Raw genomic sequence first — 21,990 nt, forward strand, 5'->3', positions numbered from 1 at the left:
GAGGTTTTCAATGAGATTCAGGTCTGCAGATTGGGCTGGTCAAGACGGGGTCTTGTTCTGGTGGTCCTTGAACCACACCTTGATTGACTTAGCATGTGGCATGGAAAAAAACAATCCTCAGAGTTGGGTAACATTGTCAGAGCAGAGGGAAGTAAGTTCTCTTCCAGGATAGCCTTGTACATGACTTGATTAATGTGTCTGTTGCAAAGACAAATCTGCTCAGAACTGGTCTTAATAATGTACCACTTGTATAAAAGACGAAAATGGAGGCAGCACTTCTAACCAACTCGCAAAATTTTTCCTCAAAAAGTTCTGCCATTGTTATTTCTCCCTCATGTTTCATTAGAGCTACGTATCGGGTAGTGAGAGCAACACTGCCCCCACGGTCTCTGGTGGTACTGCTCCGTTTGGCCCGTATCCTTAAGCTTTATGGAAATGTGCAGAAATATGGACGAAATTAACGTGGAGCACAGACAGAAGGCTTCGTCCGTATCCGTATCTGTATTTAACGTTGAGTATAAATGGGCCTTTAGATGTAATGTCATTATAGTGATGATTTACGGTAGTCCATGCATTGTGTTGTATTTTGAAAGTACTGAATACTCTACACTTTTGACTTCCTGTTTAGAGATTTCTGATGGGGTTTGACAGCAGCCCGCGCTGAAAATAGACCTGCAGTGTATCTCCAGTGAAGTGCTGGTGGATTGTGGAACAGCTGGTGTATGTGGAAATTGCGGGTAACCATTAGACGACCAGCTGTTGGGCAAAGCTGAAAATTGGACTCATCAGAGAAGACGACCTTACTCCAGTCTTTATGGTCTTTTGTAAACCTCTTCTTGGCTCCTCTTTGCTTCTCACTGATGAAGGGCTTTTTTTCTAGCTTTACACGACTTGAGCCCTGCCAATAGGGGCCTGATCCGAAGCGTTCTCGTCATGCACTTCACCTCAGCTGCCATTTGCCATTCTTTACATAGGTCACTTAATGTCATCTAACGTTTGCTGAGTGCCATTCACATGACCATCCCGGTCAGTAGAGAGTCGTTGTCCCCCTCTGCCAATTTCTGCTGCTTGACCTTGTTCTTATGGATGTCTTATGCCGTCTTAGAAATTTCGGGGTTGGAAGCAACCTGACACTCACTCTAACCCTCTGCCAATAAAGCCAGAATTGAACCCTTCTTTTCCTCATTTAAAACTTTTCTTTTCACCTCTTTTGGCATGGTCAACAGTTGTGTTTGTATTCAAATTATTTTTGAGGCACTACTAGCAATGCTTTTGCCTTCCAGCTGGTCCTATTGCATTTAGTTCAGGTGTGTTGGGACTCAACAGACACTGGAATGGAATGGCTGTCGTTCATGTAGAGATGCTGATCTCAGAGAAATTAGCCGTGGTCTCTTAATTTTTTCCAGATCTGTATATACAGAATTAAACCAGTAGGTCACATGTGCATTTGGTGCACAGTACAATAATAAGAAAAAGAACCCCAAATTGCATGCATTCATCCCTGTCATCTGGACTCTAAAATACTCTTGAATTGGTATTTGGATTAGAAATGCATTTCATCACAAATTACTTAATGCCAACTGACTCAGCAAGGCCATAGCTTGAATTGCGAGCTAAATCGTGACATGAGGACTTCACAGCTCTGTTTAACAGAGATTTGAATAAGAAACACAACCTCTTGCCCTTCTAGGATAAGAGGTTGACCTTTGAATCCTCTCCGATCAATAAATCAAATGTAAAACAAGAATGATGATGCTGTGAAGTACCACAAGCTTGAGAGAGCTTTAGCTTTCAATCAGAAACTCCCCTGACCATCAAGGCTAAAGACGAATATGTGGAGTAATGTATATGTATGAGATCCAACACTGGTAAGCTACTACAGTCAAATTTAACTGTTAAAGAGTTCCTGACATTGACAAATGGCATCACACATGAAGGCATATGGTTGAAAGCAAACCACTATGCATGCATCGTATGCAGTTTCTCTTTCCTCTCTTGGCTATTCAAAAGGAAGATGACATCAGACATCTGTTCAACAGCACAAGAAAAGAGGCTTTTTAAGAGAAAAAGAGACCTCCTAGGGACTGGGCTTCAAACACATGAACATACAAGCACCGCCACATGCTCTCTCACAAAGAAACACAAGGACACACATAGAAGAGCTGAGGCCACCCAGCATCACTGAGAGGAGAGAGAGGAGGAAGTTAAGACCAGGGGCTGAATCGGAAGCAGGCTCACACGCCAAACTGATATGGAGTTGTGCAGGGAGGACAGTATGCCTACTGTAACTCAGCCATTAACGACATGTTATAAGGTTGAGGGTCAAACACACACAAATGCATGTGCACACGTGGCTGGTCAGCCTTTGAGGGAATCAGTCTCGCTCCATGAGCATGAAAAGACAGCACATGTCAGCGCTCTGCACAGGCCAGCATTTCTGCTGAAAGTACTCCTTCTTTCCTTTGTTGCTCTCTGATGACCCCTTTCTTTACCTTTCTCATCCTCTTTTGCTACTTAGAATGGGCTGACCAATGGACCTATATGTACCACATGTACATAACACGCATCTAATTGTATGACATCATTCGTACTTCTGGCAGTAGGACTACGTTGAAGCTAGAGTTAGTAAAATTAGAGAAAACAGTATATGAAAGGATTTGAATTCCATCTAAAATGATGAAGAACAGGAATCAGCAATAATACCGATAAATAAAAACCCTTTTTGAAGAAACATCTCTAGCCAAAGCAACCTGAAACCAAACATGTCTCTCTCATGCGTCAGTTATGGTGGAGGTACATAAAGAGTTCTGTGGGGGTTTCCTGGGGGTCCTCTTCCAAAAAATTCAAGAAAAGCGTCCTGGTCCCACCCGAGAGACTACAGATTGAATCCTCACAAACTTTAATAGTGTCAGGTATGCAACACCATAATGGCATTACATAACAATGCTCGCCCCGACAGAGCAGGTTAATCAGAGACTACCTCCAGAATTTGGGAGTTGAGAAGATGGAATGGTCTGCCAGCAGCCCAGACCTCAACCCCATTGAACACCTGAGGGATCAGCTTGGGCGTGCTGCCAGAGTGACCAACACAACCACACTGGCTGACTTGGGACAAATGCTGGTTGAAGAATGGGATGTCATCTCACTGCAGTGTGTGACCAGGCTGGAGACCAGCATGTGGAGGAAGTGCCAGGCTGTTGTGGCTGTGTATGGTTCTTCCACACATTACTAAATAAATTTCTGAATTACCATTATGTCTTATTTCTTTAGACTTCAATCATCCAATCCACTGAACAACACCAAACAAGAGTCAAAAGCACAGTAAGGTGTTTGGCATTGGCAAAGAAGATTTTGCAGTTATTTCATGGGCACAACCCACATCCTCAGCTCTGCTGCTCATCCCACAAATGTATGTTCCTTACAAATGTGGTTTCATTTAAAAGAGAAATAAACAAGCTTTCCAACAGTATAAGATTTATTGCCAAGAAGCATTATCACAGCAAAGAAATAATCTACCAAACACAAATTTCCTTACTTTTTGTGCAAAGTTTAGATTTTAGGGCGCTACAAAAAGTTAAAAGAAATAACAATATTAAGGCTTTCTGAATATTTGACTGAAAAAACATAATCAACTCTTCAAACATGATATAAATAACCACTTTAGAATACATTTGCCACTTTGAGTTCAACTTAAAGTCACTGAAAAGAGATGATAATATGTATTTTAGGTTTGTTATTTGACAGAATGCTGTGTTACTATTAAAACCTTTTCATATAAAAAATAAGGTTTCAAACTCCTGAAAAAAAAAATCTGCTCTAGCATGCTGTGGTTGTGCCAGTTGGAAGTGCTGATACCACACCAACTCAAGAGAAAGATGATCCTCTCTTGAATAAAAAACTACAACCTTAATGGAGGAATCTTCTGTCTGTCATCCCACATTTTAAAACTCAAGTGTATGTGACGTGAACTTACATTTCTCTTTTGTGAGACGTCTGAGTTGTTAAGTTGCTGCTGAGTGCACGCAATTTCCTGATATTGCTCCTTCAAAATAAAAGTGTTTGATCAACATAAGGAGCAGGGGCCTCTATAGTGATGAATCCAGCAGAAGTAATAGCTGCTGTTTTGAGAGGGACACGGCCACAACCTCCTTATTTTATTCATCCAGGCCTTCAGAAAAATGAAACATTGGTTAAAACACACCTTCATCAAGTAGAAGTTTCTTCCTGCAGCCCTGGGTTAAAGTGACACTGAGACATCCACCATGGCTCATAGCCTGCACCCTGACATGACTGTGCACTCTGGTCAGAGCATGGAGGCTGAAGACTTGGATTCATTTTATACTGTTTCATGTCACAAATCACTGTATAACATGACATCTGTTATCCTGCCAGACCACACAAAATATCAGTTACATCCAAGTTTTAAAGTAGTGGAAATACAGTTTTACGTAGACGCAAGGTTATAATTCACACTACAAACCCAGATGAGTTAATAGAACTCAAAACTGATTACATAAAAAAAAATTCAGTAACTAACAAATGAGTATTTGTTTAGTAGCAGGTACTCAGCAATTTAAAGTGTAAGTAAACCCCCAGGTCAACAGGGGTATGCCCTGGACTGGTCGCCAATCAATCCCAGGGCTATATGTTTAATCAACTCAGAAAAATAAAGCAGAAATTGCTATTTTTGGAGTTTGAAGGTGAATCTCCCAGAAAAGTCTAAAGCTATGTAGACCAACAGAAAGTGCATAAATTGCAGTTAAGTCCATACCAGAGCCCACAACCACTTGATGATTTCACAGTGGGACAGCACTGAGCACTCAAGCACTTAAAAGGAACCTGCCCCCAGCATGGACTTCAGAGTCTGATATATTTTTATTCATCTTTATGTCATAAACTTGTCTTTATCTTTAAAAAGAAAAACACAAAGCCAGTTACTTTATTTTCTCCAAAAATGCCTGGATTGTACTTCCCATATGAATTTTCACATTGTAGAGTTATCTTTCATGTAGAAGTCTACCACTGTACTTCCACTATCCAGATCTAACTGGGGTATTTGCCTTTATATGTTATCATGTCTCAATCCAGAAATGTAACATGGGAATAGAGACTAACGGATCTGTATTCTTCTTTATTAATAATCCAAGAGAGAGTGTTTTCATCACATGCTAACTCACTGAGTGCACTGTAAGACACTGTATTTGGGATACTCTGACAGTACTGCTAGGGTTTGGCTGGGAAGGGTGGACACAGAGAGAGAGCGCATTTGAATATGAGCAGAAGTGTGTGAGAAAAAATAAAAACAGCTCATTTGATTATGATGTCTGATGTTGCTCTGTTAAACTCTCTGGCCTAGTGTTGAAATAACTGAAATCCACTGCAGTCTGCAGCTGTGCTAACAAACAATAACAGTGGCGTATCACATACAAAAAAAGAATTCTCAGCAGGTTGAAAGTCCATTTGGAGATTTTCCTAACATAGTTTCTTTTTCTGACTAAATGCTTGGTGGGGAAATTCAGTTGCAGCTCAGCAATGGTGGGGTAATATCCCACCATCTCTCTCCAATGGTGCACCCTTGAGCATACGGCCTTGAGCTGAGGACATTAGCCTGATGCTGATCTAGCAACACAGTCCACTGGTAGCTACCAGTTCTCTTTCCTCCTGTGTTGTTTCTTTCTTCCTACATCACAATCTGCCTGATGCTGAGATATGATTTGGTGAGAGGAACAGAGAGCAGACGAGCACATCGATTCAGCCCCTTCTGCTGTCTCTCTCACTCTATTCATCCCCTTTTCCTCAGCGCTGCTATCATTCCAACTCTCTCCACTTTATCTCCCCCTCACCATCTTCTTCTTTTCTTTCTCTCTCCAGCGTGCAATCATAATAACCCCTCCCTTTGACGCCCAAGCAATAAACCAGGGCCTCCCTTCTTCCTGTGCACATCTCCCTCGGCGAGGACAAAACCAATAAAGAGCCGGCTTAATTACAGCTGCTGAGTGCTGCAAACACCCGGTGTAACACCGTGGAGCTGAGTGGGCTGAACATGGGTGAGGCTTGACGGGACATTGGTGGAGAGGTGGATTGCATAAGAACTACAGAGGATACAGTTTGATTCTTAGACTGACTCCTACACTTAAACCCCCATGACGCTGCTTGATGGTACACAAAGAGATAAAAAATGAGGTGATTGTAGCCTGGAGGCTGGCTGGGAGAATGCAGGCAACCTGTACTTCCAACAAGACATTTGACTCCCGGAAGCACCAATAAAGGAAAGCAGTCAGCTTGATTTTGCAACGGCAAGGTGTTCATGTGTAATGTTACATAAAATACAACCTGATCAATAATATATCAAGGTTAAGTTACAGGTGTCCAGGATTTTGAAGAGCCATCAGAGGGCTCTATGTCCCTCTCTCATATTGTTTCTAGGTCTGCGGCTGTTTCCTCCTCCTGCACTCCCCCTCTGTTTTTTTCTTTAACCCTTTCCTCTTATTTTCTTTTCCTCCATTCCCCCAGTTCTGTCACATCAACATGAATCTGGGGCTCTAGGGGCTCAGAGTCCCACAAGCTGCAGCCAGCTATGTCTGCTTCCTCTACAGCTCTGTCACCATGGTGACAGAAGCTGGGGTCTTCCTTCCTTCTCCTGGTGTTTTCTGGTGTTACCTTTCAGGACAAAAAGGCTGCAGCTGAGGGAATCTGACTTGCATGACAGACTAAGAAATAGAAGTTTAACTGAAAGCATGTAACAGTACACAGGACAGCAACATGGGGTTTCATGTATTTAATTTCATGCAGAAGTGTAATGCCATAAAACAGCTGGACGGAAAACTGTGAATGTCAATTCAACAGAAACTGTCAGTTCAGCAAAAAATAAGAATATAGCAGCAAATGGCCAAATATATTGTGCAGGTGCAGTCTAAACCCAAGGTGTTTAATAAAGACGGCAACATCATCTGTTCATGAGGGTATCTAGAAATCATTTTCCAGGACTTTCCAGGAAATTTTTAATGACACTTTAGCTGATGAGAGGTGCACATTGTTAACCTGAAACCCCAGACAAACTGTTTTATCTTTCCATTGCATGGCTATATTTCATTTTCATCTGAGAAAGCTCCCATAGAAAGTGTTTGGGAAGATCATTTCTCAGAAGGTGATTGGACAAATGTTCAGTCTGTCACATTCGTCAGGGGCCAGTCAGAGCGAAAAGACAGTTAGCTCCAGGAATACAGTTAGCTGAACAGGGAAACATTGCCGTATCGTTGAACAGTGGAGTGTGATGTGGATTAAAGATATGCTGAGGCAGATTAGGTGAATGCAAAAATGTCTACTCCAGCAAAAGGAGCAACAGTGTGGCTCTTTGCTCTTGTTTTAAGAGAGAAGTGTGGTCCAAGTCTGATTAATCTGCAGCTTTTCTACAGTTACATCCGAGCTAATCGCTACTAGCTTGAGGTGCCACCCACCCCATACCCCTAAACCCCCGTCATGATCAAAAACTTGTAGCAGGTCTACAGAATAGCGAAAACATATATTCTGTCAGGACAAGCAGGTCCACGCTACAATATAGAAATGTGGTTCCGTTTTGATAAAACTGTTTCTACACACCTGAGCTAAGACTGAGCTGATGCCATTGCTGTCACAGTGCAACTAAACCCTGCCGTAGCTACCAACTAGTTCACCTCTAATGACGCTGATTGGTCCGAACAGCGTTTGGTTTGGCACAAACATTGTGGATTGGTTACCTGACACGCCAGATGGATTTGTTTCACACATCCCTTTAGGAAAGCTTCAACAGGGAATGGTTGAGAAAAGGCAGAAGCTTTGAAAAAAAATACTGAGGAATAACGCGAAACATGGCGACTATAGACATGTAAGTAATCGACTTTTGTTGTTTTTGCAAAGAAAACAACTCACTGCTGTTCTTTGTTCGTCTTTTAACGAAGAAATGTTGTCAAGTTCTGATAAAACTGTCGCTTTAGCAGCATCCATACTAATCTCTTCCTCCATAACTGCACCAGCTCTTACTACTGCTTGTTTACGTCACGACTCTGCTGCACCTGAAAGTACTGCCCCTCGTCACTGATTGGTCCTGTCACTTTCTAGCTGAGCCCAAATGGTTCAGATGGGGGCTTTGCAAGATGGATTCACCAGTGAGAAACAAGGAAACAGGCGTGTCCATCTGGTCAATCCATCGGCTTTGCAAGGTTAGCACATTGTGTCTACACACCAGTATGTTACCTCCTGTGGAAGGCTGATCTAAAGATGTGAAGTCTAACTATGTAATTTGGGGCCTTTATCACCTTATTTGTCCTCTTGTCTTAAAAAAATAAACCTGGCAGTATAAACCATGAAGAATCAATGGACTGTTGCTTTATATAACAAGGATTTACAAAAGAGAAACTATAAAAGAACACTTAAGAGGAGTAAACATTTGTAGAAGTTTACACAGTCCAGCGCCACAGTCTTGAGTTTCAGAGTAAAATTGTACAAACTAGATTTGTCCTTTTTTGCAACTCTGCATAGATATTTTATCAAAATTACCAATATAAAAACAAAAAGCTGAACATTTCATGACGTAACATGGTCCATTCTACCAGAACAGTGCAGCGCTGTGTTTGAGGACACAGTGCTACTAAAGCAAAAAACAGCACTCTGAGTAAGAGCTGAATCACAAACCTTATACCTCTGCATTAAACTATGGTTTACAGCCAGGAGTAGCTAGTACTCCTGCATTTGTAGCATTGCCTCACTGTCATGTGAGGTGTCACTGTTTGCTGTCAGAGATATTTACAGCATAGAGCATGTTTAATACTACAGTCAGTTTTTAATACAATGTGTTGCTGTCATTGTTGTCCAGGACATTTTGCTTTTTCTCTCTTTTAAATGTTTTTCCTTATTGAAAAATTAAACAACTGTTTTCCATGTTTTCAAGGGACCCTCGCTTTGATTTTTCAGTTGTTTGTTTTTTTTTTTTTTTACAGAACTGACATATTACCAAGAATATGTCAAACATAACACATTGGCTTTACGTCAATTTCATATTCTCTACAGAGGAAAGGAGGAGGCACGAAAAACATTCCAGTGCATGCAGAGACACCTTTATTTTCTAGGTTCCCCCCTGTACATACATGGTCTATGAAGCTCACTACTTCTTGCTGGATGAGCAAGAAAGAGCAAGCTTATCAAGCTAGAACTAAAAGAGCTAGAAAGAGTTAAAGTCAGTGCACTAATGCAATATAGAACATCTCTCAACTCAAAATAACCATGTAGCCAACTAACTGGCCTTAGAAATAACACCAGCTACACATGGAGAGCAATGCACTGTAGTAGTAAATACCAAGCAAGCATTGGGGGAAGGTGACATAAAAGTCTGCATTATACTTGAATCTAGCCTTAACATGTTTAATTTGTCAGTCGGATGCCCTTATAGCTCCTCAGCCTTCATAAAGCCGATGTCATCTAAAGAAGCTAACCATTGCTCTTAAGGGCTGTGTGGGAAAATATCAGACCTTTGGGCTTGGAAAACAGTCAGTGAAAGGTGATCTTATTAGTTCTGAACTTTATCATGGATTAAGGCGGTCGGAACAAATTTCAGGGTATGAATATAATTTAAATATTTAAAAACTCATTAATATTCAAAAGCTGAAGTTACTATTCGAGCGTGTTTTTAAAATATTTGTGCTGTTTATTCATTCTCCAGTCTCTCCTGTCTCTCCTTGGCCTCTACTTCCCCCATACGTAGGTATAGGAACCAAATGTTTCATCACATGACACGTGACATGACAAACAATAAAGTTTTCACATTCAAAACACAGAGACGTATTGAGGATGTTTATCGCCAAGGTGGTGCACATGCTGGTGGTGATTTGGCAAGTTAGGCTTCACTACGACAAGAGATGCTGATGTACGAGAGTATAACCGCGCTGCCCACCGACAGTAACCCGCTGTCATGGTGGAAAACGTTCCGGTCAAGGTGTCCTCTCCTGTCCCAGCTGGCACACCGTCACCAGCGCATGCCAGGGATGCACCTCCGTCAGGGCGGAGAGGGTTTTCTCCACGGCCGGGACTATAGTTCTGCTCTTGATTCGGATCACCTCGTGTTTTTAGGTGAGAACATATAGGGACAAGATAGTACCAAAATTTTTTAAAATGTTTTGTTCATTATAAACATGATGTCACTGCCACCATAAGCAGCGCAATTAAATTCTGCAGAAAAAAACTACAGAAATTAGTTGTGAAAGGTGATTAAAGGGTGACAAAAATGGGTTAAAATCACAAAATGGGATAAAGGAGCAAATATGGGTTAAGATAGAAAAAACTTGGGCTGTTAAAATGTTGAAAAGTGGTGAGAAAGTGGCAACTTTGGCCAAGAGAGGCAAAAAATATTTTACTGTGGGAACAAATGTGATAAAAAAAAAAGGAAAAACAGTGATGAATTGAGGTAACTGTTAGCCAGGATGCATGCTACTGATCAAACATACACACACTAATATCATCAATAAATCACAACCATTGAGGGCCTATTCTTTGGGCTTTCCAGGGGTCCAGTCAATTTTGTGGGCAGGTCTGATGGCAGCACCACTGTTTGTAAAACTGATGCAAAATCAAGATGCACAAGTGGTTAAAAAAATCCAGTTTCAGGTGCAGTTTGAAGTGTTTCAGCCATTTTCACTTCATGTGGGTATAATTTCTAGTTTAAGTTCAATAAATCAAGGTAGACAAAAATGTAGAGAAACTATCTGTATCACAAGAAGAATCAGAGTGGGTGTTCAGATTTAAAAAAAATCTACTCCAGAGCAAATGAAAACTGACTGGCTCCACATTCTGTTCTAGTATCTGATGTAACTGTGAACATCCCTTGCTCTATGTATTTCTCCTGTTGTTCACTGAGGCCCAGAAGATAAGGCTGAACAGGCATGGAGGGTAGATCATCATTCCTATTGATCACACAGCACATGTTATCACTATGGTAACCCCATCATTGGAGGGGACAAGTGAAAAGATGGAGGAGAGGAAGCAGAGAGTCCCTCTTCAGAAGCCTCAAATGTAGAGCTGACAGAGGAGAAAACATGGCTGTAATTTTTGCATTAAACATATGAGCTATAATATGCAGAGGTGCACAGCTGAAAATTATGCTGTCACTGCAGGAAGACAATAAATGAAAGTGTGGAATGAAGTGAACAGCTGTGAGTGTAAGGATGACTCACTAAAATCACACCCAAGATTGTGCGGCCCATTTGGAATCATTAAACAGCAGCAATATGGGTTTTATTAAATATGCTGGATTTGAAAACCAGCACTGCTCCGAATGCTTTGCATCTATGCAGAAAATCAACTGCAGCTATTCATAGCCCACTTATAGCTCACTATCACGCACTTTGCAAAAGGCTCATCTGGGAAAAGACTGTAAGATGTGCACCGCAAACTCAATAAAGTCCCTTCTAACGCTACGTACGCCAGGCCGACAACAGACATTGGTCTCAGGCATTTCAGGGAAGCAAGCACAAAAAGCTGCCACAGCTTGTGTGTGTTTGTGTGAGTGTGTGGATCGCAGGAGGCTCCACCTCTTCCACCAAGTATGGCTGCAGTTTAAATGTAGTGACCACTCAATTCAAAACCATTCAGGCCTTCTAAGAACAGATCCCTGCACCCCATTAGGACCTCTGCTGACGCACACATGCATAATACATGGAAGCTGGATCTAAAAGCATACAGCCCATTAGCCAGCCGGGTCTCTGCAAGAAAGAAACACTGAGAGATAGAGAAACAGACTCACACACAAACAGCCCGGATCGAATGGGTAGCCAAGCAAGCTAGTCACTTATAACAGCGCTGGTTTTCAGAGTGTTGTGTGTTTGCGGTTTTGTACCAGTGCTTCTCCTTTCTGACTGACAAATGAATGAAAAAAATGCTAACACTGCCCTCATGTAAAATAAATGAGCAACTCTCTATCAGTTTGTTACACAAATTTGCAAACATATCTGTCCACCAATGAATGTGCTGTAAGTAGAAAAAGGGTAGTGATGGAATATAAGTTCAATTTAATCAGTCATATGCGATGATTGTTGGATCACATTTTCCAGGCACAGAGCCCCTGTTCAGGCCTTCCGGTGGCTGAGTGTTCTGGCCATGTAATGTGAGGTGGCAGGGAGCCCAGCAATGCTGTAAATTATTTCTGACGGTAGGGTGGGGGACAAGAGGAAAAGACTCAGATTCCCTGGAGACAGACAGTGCATGGTGTGGAGATACAGGGTCTGCGCCTATAGCAAGAAAAGAAAGATGCCTGGGTGTTCTCCTGGCTGTATGGCTGCGGGAACATCGGTCTGTTTGCAAGTTTGAAGCCCTTCTGCAGTCTGCATAATGTGTCTAATAGCTACGCCTGGCCAGAAGAACAGGGGCCTCTCTGTGGGGGACAGAGCATTTAGCAGACTAATCATAATATGCTCCAATGCATCTAAGTGAGATCCCACTTCTCTGTCTAGCTCTCTTTTTCCTCTGCCTTTGTTGGATTTGGAAAACAGTGCACAAGCACTTCCTCTCTTCTCTTCTCCAATGTTAAAAACACATGTAATACCCAGGGCTGGGCTGTATGAACCAAATTAATAGCTTGATTTTTAATCTAAACGGCCATATATCTCAATATTTCTATGAAGAAACAACAAATGCTTGTCATGATACCAGAATAAGAACTTTCAAATAAAAAGCTGATGATGCTGACAGAAGTCAGATACAGCGGGGGAAAAAAACAAAATAGAAGACACCCAATTTGTGCAGTCTTTTTCTAAGTATTCAAAATTGCAGAAAAAAAAACCTCATATATATTGTCTAAATTGTACAAAAATATTTGCAACATTTTAAGATACTGAGGTTGTTAAGATTTCCATACTTTAAAAAAAAACCTCTTTTAATTAGGGATGCACAACATTATCAGCCTGATATCAGTATCAGTAGATATCAACATTTCTGCTGATATTTCTATCTGACATTTTGGCTGTGAATATCAGCATATAAAGTGATGCTTTTGGTCAAATATACGAATTCATTAGTCAGGTTTTAGGCTGACCTATGTCAGCTGAGGTCTTCTTTTTATCTATGCCCATTCTTTGAACTTTAAAGTGTGTTAAAGGACAGAAATTTTAGGTCTGAAAAACATATTTAAAGATCAGTATTGATAACAGAAATGGCAAAAATGAGTGTAAATATCAGCAAAAGATATCGCCAAAAATCCAATGTCGTGCATCCTTAATTGTAAAGATTGGTGTACTGATCAGTACGGCAGAGGTGTCCAAACTATGGTCCAGGGGCCAAATGCAGCCCGCAGCCCATTTTTGATTAGCCCACAGCAAATTCCAGAGATAAAATGAAATATGGCCCACATTAAAACATGAAGCGTGTGCTTAACTGTATAGCACAACACAGTGCTACCATGTTAAATCTGTAAACAAACATTTTGACAAGAAGATATCTTGATTAATAACATCCTGATGGATTATCACGGCAAATAGCAGCACAATTAACTTTTCAGGGGTTGAGTCAGTGGTAGCCAGAGCTGAACGGGGCCCCCTGAAATCTGATTGGCTCCCCAGAGCCCTGGAAATGACTCTGTTTGCCCTGCCAGCCATTAACTAGAAATTTAGGCAGACTCAGTTGCTAAGCATGTATTGACTTAGATTGGATTAGTCTTACTAACTTTAACCCCTTAAAGCCTGTTGTATCTTATTTGATACATACTTTAATCATACCTCTATATAATCAATATGATCAATAAATTACTAAAAAAAACTTCTGAATACAATCTGATAAATAATGAAAATGCCCTCAAGTGGATTATCAGTTACCAAAAACACCTAATGTATCAAATGAGACACAAAAAAATACATGTTTTTATGGAAATTTGGATTATTTGGGTTTCAGTAGAAGGTGACATAAACATTTCAGTTCCAAAAATTTAGAATTTTCTAGTTATTATTTGTGTTTTCAGGCTTTAATGGGTTAAAATTGTCATGGCGAGGAATATGAAAGTGGCCCCACCATCGTAATATATTTCTGTATGTGGCCCTCTGTGGAAAAAGTTTGGACACCCCTGCAGTACAGACACTTTAGGATCTACAGCAGATGTTCCCAACCTTTTATCCTATGAGCCCCCCTTACTTGTATCATAGAGGAGCTGGAACCCCAGGACCCACACAAACAAAAAGTGACACATGGATGTCAAAAATTATCATCAAATTAAAAAACTGTCATTGTTCAAATCGATATAAATCCATACAAGACCTTTGCATGCACTATCTACCAGTGTTTTATCATGATTTTACTAAGCTTGAGTGAATCTAATTTTGGCAACCTCAGAAGACTCTCTGGCACCCCCTACAAGGGGGTCCCAGACCCCAGGTTGGGAAACAATGATCTACAGCAATATGTTAACCAAAACAGAGAAAGCAATGTCTAAATTGGACAAATATGTTGGCAACATTTGGAAATGTGGGCAAAGAGTGCCCAAACGCTCATTTTATGCTAGTTTTGCCAACTTCTCTGGGTGTTGCAAACAACTTGGTGCAATATAGACAGTGTGCAGATGTTTGCATGCAATTATTTGATCATCAAAATCAAAGAACTGCCCAGTATTGGGTGTGCAGGATTTCTGCTTTTGCAGCTGTGGTATCTAATATATCATTATTATCATTAGATTTTTAATTACGCAGGCTTCTCAAATAGAATAAATATTATTTCCCATTTAGCCTAAACGTTTCATTTAAGTCAGTGTCACTGTCTTTTCCATTTTCCCATTAGAAGATATCTGCATTGTGCGTGTAGTGCCTATAATAGTTTTTAAACATACGTGGTTGGTATGAAAGTACAGCTCCAACAGTATTTTAGCTGGTATTATAGGTGGTTGTGGGTGCTTATGCGTGTTACTGAGTGTGTGGGTGTTAGGTTTGTGTTGTAACTCGTTTCCAGCTCTGGACTCTGTCAAAAATGTACATTACCCTCCTCACCCCCTCGTGTTCTCTCCTACCAGGCGCAGCAGCAGAGGAACTAAAGCACACATGCTGCAGCAGCAGTGCGCTGGGTGCAGGCACACACGGCTACGCGCATGGCACAGTCACACCTTGGCATGATCACAGTCTACCTAAACGTTTCACCCTCCAAAAAAAAAAAAAAAAGAAAAAAAAAAAGAAAAAAAAAAACCGCGGTACATGTGCGCGCACGCACGCACGCACTCACAGCGTCAGCTTCACTGATCGGCCACATCATCCAGCCAGGAAATATCTGCAGCAGCAACATACTGTAGGTTGTTATTACGCAGGCTGGCTGCCGATCGATAAACGCAACACCCCACCCCCCAATACTCGCCTGACATACCAACGGGGAAGCCCTTCCTCATAAATCAGGGCATTTCTTTACAAAGGAATCACTCACCCGATGTTGCTCAACGCTTGCTCGAACAGCTCCGTCTGCAAGATGTTCTGAGGCGCCGTGAAAGCCCCGTTGAAATGTGATAAAACCGAGCTACAGAACTGACGCAATGTCTCAAACTGCATTTTCCCCCTCCTTTTTTCTTTTATCCTCAATAAATGATCACCCTTTTCCCTTTAACCAACAATACATCCCAGAGCCTGCGCTCTCTCCGGACGCCCCGCTCCACACATAAACCTCCTCAGTATTTTGCAAGTATTATCTCCTGGGGCGCATTAGACGCAGAAAAGACGCCGATCAAGTTCCATATTTCTCCTGGTAAAAAGTGTCCTCAGATGAGCCGCATTCCGGGCAGGATCCCTCGGTCATAATGCTTCGAACTTGAAGCGAGAAAGAGGAGGTAGTGCCGGTGCCGGTAACGAGCCTTTTCTTCTTCTCGCTGTAGCAAAAATCTCTTCTTGGTGTGCAGGAAGAGGCGAAGGAGCGCCCGGAGCTGAGAAGACGAGGAGAAGCATCCTACTCGGCAGCCAGCAGCAGCAGCAGCATCTCTTACCGGTGCATCAGCTGCTGCCTCACATTTAACTCATATTTCCCGTCGCCTATGACGAGCATACACTGCCACTAACGCACGCACACAAAAAAAAAGCGCACTCAAACACAATACGGGACTGATATGCAGTCGTGCACACCCTTTTCCATACCTCTCCATCCTCTCTCACGCACTCACAAACGATACAGCAGAGGGGGGCAATGCTGCCGTCATTTTTTCCCCCTTTTTTTTTCACTTATGTCAGCTTCTCATCACTTATTATTTACATCTGAAGAGAGACAGTCTGCTTATGAAGAACTACCACACAAGGAGTGGACGTCCCGTGGGGTTATTATTCATTGTGTTTAATTTGATTCAGTCAGTGGTTCTGCTTTAAGAGCAGTTTCAATCAGCTTAAAGGGATAGTTTGGTATTTTTGAAGAGGGGTTGTATGAGGTAGGCCACCTGTCAATAGTAAGTATATTAGCCTCACCAGAGATCAGTTAGCTCAGCCCTCCTATTCAGACACTTGAGGCAAAGTAGCTAGGCGATAGCGCTGAACAGGTAACCTTGCTTCACATAATTTCCTTAATTTTAAAGAAACAAGAGCCAGAGTTAATGTAAGCTACCATGCCTGACTAAAGCAGTTGGACTGGCCAGACTCCATGTCTCTTATCAGGTGGATCCATCATGCAAACCTCCAATCTGAAACAACTGTGCCAAGTCTGAAAACAGAACTGACCAATCAGCATCATTTCAGGAGAATAAGGCAGATATAGGAGGGGTTTAGCTGTACAGGAAGTCTGAAAACAAATCTGACCAATCAGCATCATTTGAGGACAATGAGGAAGATATGGGCGGGGTTTAGCTGTACAGGAAGGCTGAAAACGGATCTGACCAATCAGCATCATTTGAGGAGAACGAAGCAGATATGGGCGGGGTTTAGCTGTACAGGAAGTCAATGGCTGCTCCCAGTATGAGTGTCTCGTATGTAGCTAGTATTTCCACAGTTTTATTAGAGCTGGACTTTATTTCTTAATGTCTAGAGCCCTGAAAACTTTTCATAATGGAAAATATGTTTTTGCTCTTCTGCCAACCTGCTCCATTTATAAATCTCTCTCTCTATATAAATATGAATGTATATTTTAATTTTACATGTCCATGCTGCACTATTCTGATTTGTTACAGTATAAACGGCTTTGAATGCCAAGCCCCAATTCTACCAACAGTCTACTTTTGCTACAGGAAAAAACCTGATAACATTCTTAATTTGCCTATAAAATCACCTTAAGCACTCCTTTGTTCACACAGTTTGTTGTTTTTTCTATCCATTTTTTTCTCTTGAAACAGAGCTACCAACCCAGATATGACAAGTTATATTAGCAATTAAATTGTTACAAAATACACACAAATAAGACCCCAAAATAACTAATTTAATGCATTAATCATTTCAAATTCCTATTTTCTTATATGTTTGTTATGATCCATATTAAAGAAGTCTGAAACTGACATGATGCACTGATACACTGTTCATATCTCATATAAACATGGCTAGCAGCTTTTCACCATCCTTCCACTAGGGGGCTAGTCAGCTAGCTTATATGCTAACATGTGGTTTTTTATGCTTTTGTTGGGTCCAGTAACCTTGCAAAGCAGATGATTTGCCAGAGTCCATCCGTGTCATCAGGCAAATTCATCTTAAAGAGCACCAATCCACAACATCTGTGCCGAACCTAACACTGTTCAGACCAGTCAGTGTTGTTTAAGGAGTTATTAGCTCGGATTTAGCTACAGCATAGTGGCAGTTTTACCGGAAGTGGACCACGTTGCTGTATAAAATAAAGATTAAAAGCTTATCAATATGAAAAATGTTTTCGCTCTTCTGCCAGCCTGTTTCAGCATAAGTTTGAGGGCATTACAGGACAGGGTTAGTTATTGTGTGACTGGTTCCATACACTGGCTGCTAGTGGAGTGATTAGCTCTGAATTAGCCACAGCGACAGTTTTGTCAGATTTGGACAGCATTCCTTATTTAAACAAGGGTAGAGAAGCAACAGTGAAAGCTTTTCAATATTTAAAAGGTGTTTTCCCTCTTTTCCCGGCCTGCTTCGGCACAGGAATGCAATTGTTATGGATGGGGTTTGCCGGTGTATAAAATGGCGGCTGCTGCGGTAGCTGTCAGCACAGATGCAGCTGTAGGAAAGTGGCAGTTTAAATGGAACTAGACCACATTTCTTTTTTTAAAAACAGGAGTAAAGAGCCACACCGAAAGCTTGTCTTGGCAGAGAAGATGTTTTTGTATACGTCTCCCAACCAGCCTTGGCATCAATTTTATCCACCTAGAAGCTCAGCCATTCAAAAACTACAGCAGGGGTAGGCTGTCAGCTCAGGAGAAGTGCATGCATACATCATTTTGTCTTGTCCCTCTGATTGGCTCATCATGAATGTGATAGAGCATTCCTCTAATCACCTTCCAAGAATTTAGTGAAAAGCCCTGGCCTTCACAAACAATTTCTATGGGAGCTTTCCTACATGAATGTGAAATATATCCATGCAATGGCAATATGAAACAGTCTAAATGGTGTGTCAGGTTATGGATCCAGGTGCATGTCACTGAGGTGCATGGCAGGTTTCTGACTCTCATTTTGCTATTATTTCTATGACTGCCATCTAAGTAGTACAGATATTATTCCATCTTCTTTATCTGTACTTTCACCACAGCTATGTTTGACACACAAGTGCTGAATACTGCAACACTTTTGGACCTAAGTGTTTGGAATAAAAAGTATTGAAAAGGTGCCAAAATATCCAAAAGGAGTGATTGGACAAACTTTCTGATAGTCTGATGGCACATGTGCTTGAGGATTTCTTGTCTAAGTCAAGCAGAAACCTCCAGGGCTCAGGAGAGGAGCTAATGTTGAAGGGGCAAAAACTCCAACTTCTCGAGTGGCTGTTTAGGCTGGCTACGAAATAAGGCCAGTCCCCAAAAGGCTCAACTTCACAAAAGAATAAAACACTGTGCAGGGGGGGAATTTGAAAACATGGCCACTTAAATGACAGAAAGCCTTAAAGTTATGCATAAGTAGGGACAAAATAATTTTGAGTGACAGGAAGATGAGGCCAGCTGTCTGGAAGATGTCAACAAAGTCAATAATTCAGTAACTGAACCTCACCTCCCAGCTGTGGTTGTTATGTGGTGCTGTTTTGGAGCTTACGTGCAAATATCCCACAAATATTGTGGCTAGCTGAGTGGTTTATTGTCCTGATTCTCAGAAGTCTGTGCCCTACTTTTTTTCTGAGAAAAGTAAAGCGAGTGTATTGTTAGTCATAGTTAGCACTAATTAGCAGGAATCTGTGTCAACATACCTGACTTGTTCGCTTGTTTGTCATACAGTGATTTATTAGGGCTGGTGAGAGGGAGTCACATTTGTTGTTGGCTTTTCCCTATGGACACGATGGCAGGCCGTAGTGATGCATCCCTTCAGAGAGGTGAAAACAAGCTGCTGCTTTCCACAAGCATGAAGCTTATCTCAGCATATAACTCTGGTAAGTAGCCACCAAAAACAGAATCTCATCCTGGTGAGTAGGTCATTTACCACCCAAGTAATTATCCGCATCCTCAAACTGTCTTATTTCGGTAACTTGGCATTTTCTTGGCAACACTCCTCTTAAGTCACACCCATAATACAGAAACTTAAATCTATGGAAAATCTAAATGATGGCAGCCAATTGTTAATGGACTCGAGCTTGTATGGCAATTTGTTGGTCCTCAATTAAAAACATTTTTTTACGCCACATGACACATTCATACTGATGGCAGGGGCTATCAGTATTAAGTCAATCTTGGAAGCTTAAGCAGTCATCATCTATCAATGTCTGCTAGAAAATACATGCCAACAGATGTTTATGTCTTCATGATTCTGGTAAATCCAGTGGCTTGCATCAAATGACTTCCAGTAAAGACTTCCCTTTCTTCCTTCATTAACATCTGCAACATTAACACCATCCTCTCTTAGTCCATTATGAGTCTCAGTTCAGTTGAGCACTATGTGCACAAAATGATGCCAGTTTTCTTAGGATTTATTTGCAGTTAACAGGGCAGCCAAAATAACATCATGATGCAGATATTATAAGGAAACATGCAAGCTTTATCAGGACTGTCCTCAAGAGGAAAGGAACTCTTAATATATCAGATTTCTGCTGGTACTGTATGTCATTAATGTAAAAAACATTACAGCTTTGTATTTTGTTTGTTTTGTTGCCATTCTCGTGGACTGTTCCTCCTGCATACACCAAATCTTGCTGGTACTTAAATGGCCAGTTCAGACTGGACTACAAATGTTCTAAAATAAAGACCATAGCATTTCCATATTAAATCTGTTTATAAAAGTTAGTGTTTAATGGACTGTAATTTCTGTTCCATAAAGTGTATTTACAAAACACTAAACCAGCTGTTGGTTTCATTGATGAATTTCACATAAATGGCGCTAAACATCTGTTCATGCAGGACACAATGGTCATACGCCCAGCTGTCATCAGCTGACGGCCAGTGGATCCCAATATTGCCTCCTAGCTCCCACAGCCAATCACAGCTCTTTCAACACAGCAGTGAATTCAAATATGATGTACACTTCACTAATCCCTGCTTGCATAAATGTTGATGCTTGTAAAGCTTTACCTCCTCCACCCCAGTCTCCTCCTTTATAGCCTAAAGCTTGACACAGCCTCATTTAGATTCATGCTACTATGGATTAATTGCTTTTGAACTTATTTTATTCTATTCAAGATACACTGTCATGAATAATTCTATCCATTCGGGGGTTTCCAGCTATGCGCTTTCTGGAAAAACAAAGCAAGCTGCCTGCCTAACCAAGGGAGCGTCCTATGAGCAGAGCCTTCTCCGCCAAGTAGAACTGTAAATCCATTTTGCAATAAAATGCTTAAATGTACTAGTTTTTCTATTGCTGTAAGCTACTTGCAAAGCATTCTGGAATCACGCGCAGCCTAAACCAGGAGGGGCACTTTTAACAGCTTTTCTCCCTCATTATGACAAACTCATGCATGCAACTTAAACCCTTGTTTTCTAGATTCAAAAAGAGAAATAAGCCCTGAAGGTTGGCAGACTGAGTGGTCTCCACTGCAAATGCCTAGTGGTGCCACAGTGTTATAGGAGTGAGGAAGATCCACATTACAGGGGCGAGCTTAGGCCAGTTTAGGTTGGGTATGTATTCCTTCTTATTACATTTTTGGCAGCCTGAATGAATCTGCTGCTTGGCTGAATTAGCTTAAAAAATGCAGAATGTGTGGAAATTTAACCACTGAGTGTGTTCCAATCACAGTGTAATCATTGTTGTTTCATCAGCCTCATCCAACGCTGCAGCTGTCCCAGCATATCTGTGTGTTCATTCAAATGACACCTCTGAGAACAAGATAAATTAGAAACCATCCCAAGTTATTTCTCCTTATAAATAGTCTGTCAGCCGTTTTCCCTCCTCTTTTCAGCAGAGCAGATCCAGGAGTTAATTTAAACATTCTTTAAGATTAATGAAAGTGAGTTTTGGTGCTTATGCAGTGGGAGTTCTATTTATGGACTCTCTGCTATCCATCATCAGTATTATCCCTTGAATCCTCAGACAGCCAGTTTCCTGTTGTGTCACTAAAAATATAGGCAATGCCAAAAAGAGATTCGCTCCTCAGTACCATCTCCACCTCTCCAGTGAGGCAATCAATTAATACACAGTGGTGAGAGGCTGAACTGGAACAGAAAGTGACTGGATGACTGAATGCCTGGAGCCATCTGATCTATAGTCTGATCTATAGTCTGATCTATAGTCTGATCTATAGCCAGTCCTATAATCTTTAAAAATCACCTTAAAGCAGCTAGACATTAGAGGACAAGATGGATATGTACTCCTTGAGACAGATAAAACATTTATCCTAGATCACCCATAAGGGTTTATAGTCATTAAGCTTTCATTCAAATGTGCAGATATAAAGGATGCTCTGGACTGTTTTGTTAATGAGATGTCAAATGAGACTAAAGAAACACAA

General features: G+C 41.2%; 1 protein-coding gene across 4 annotated transcripts in view; it reads right to left on the reverse strand.

The window, feature by feature from the left end:
• Positions 1 to 21,990, reverse strand: part of rims2a (regulating synaptic membrane exocytosis 2a) — a 247,893-nt gene that overhangs the window by 144,877 nt on the left and 81,026 nt on the right. For 2 of the 4 annotated variants that reach the window (XM_041793383.1, XM_041793382.1), the window contains exon 1: positions 15,415 to 15,536. The exons of the other annotated variants lie outside the window; for them this stretch is intronic. In XM_041793383.1, the coding sequence (XP_041649317.1) occupies positions 15,415 to 15,536 (122 nt within the window). Of the gene's footprint in view, positions 1 to 15,414; positions 15,537 to 21,990 lie in introns of those variants that run through there. 4 annotated transcript variants of the gene reach the window in all.

Source organism: Cheilinus undulatus, linkage group 8 (genome assembly GCF_018320785.1).
Source record: "Cheilinus undulatus linkage group 8, ASM1832078v1, whole genome shotgun sequence".
Classification (NCBI taxonomy): domain Eukaryota; kingdom Metazoa; phylum Chordata; class Actinopteri; order Labriformes; family Labridae; genus Cheilinus; species Cheilinus undulatus.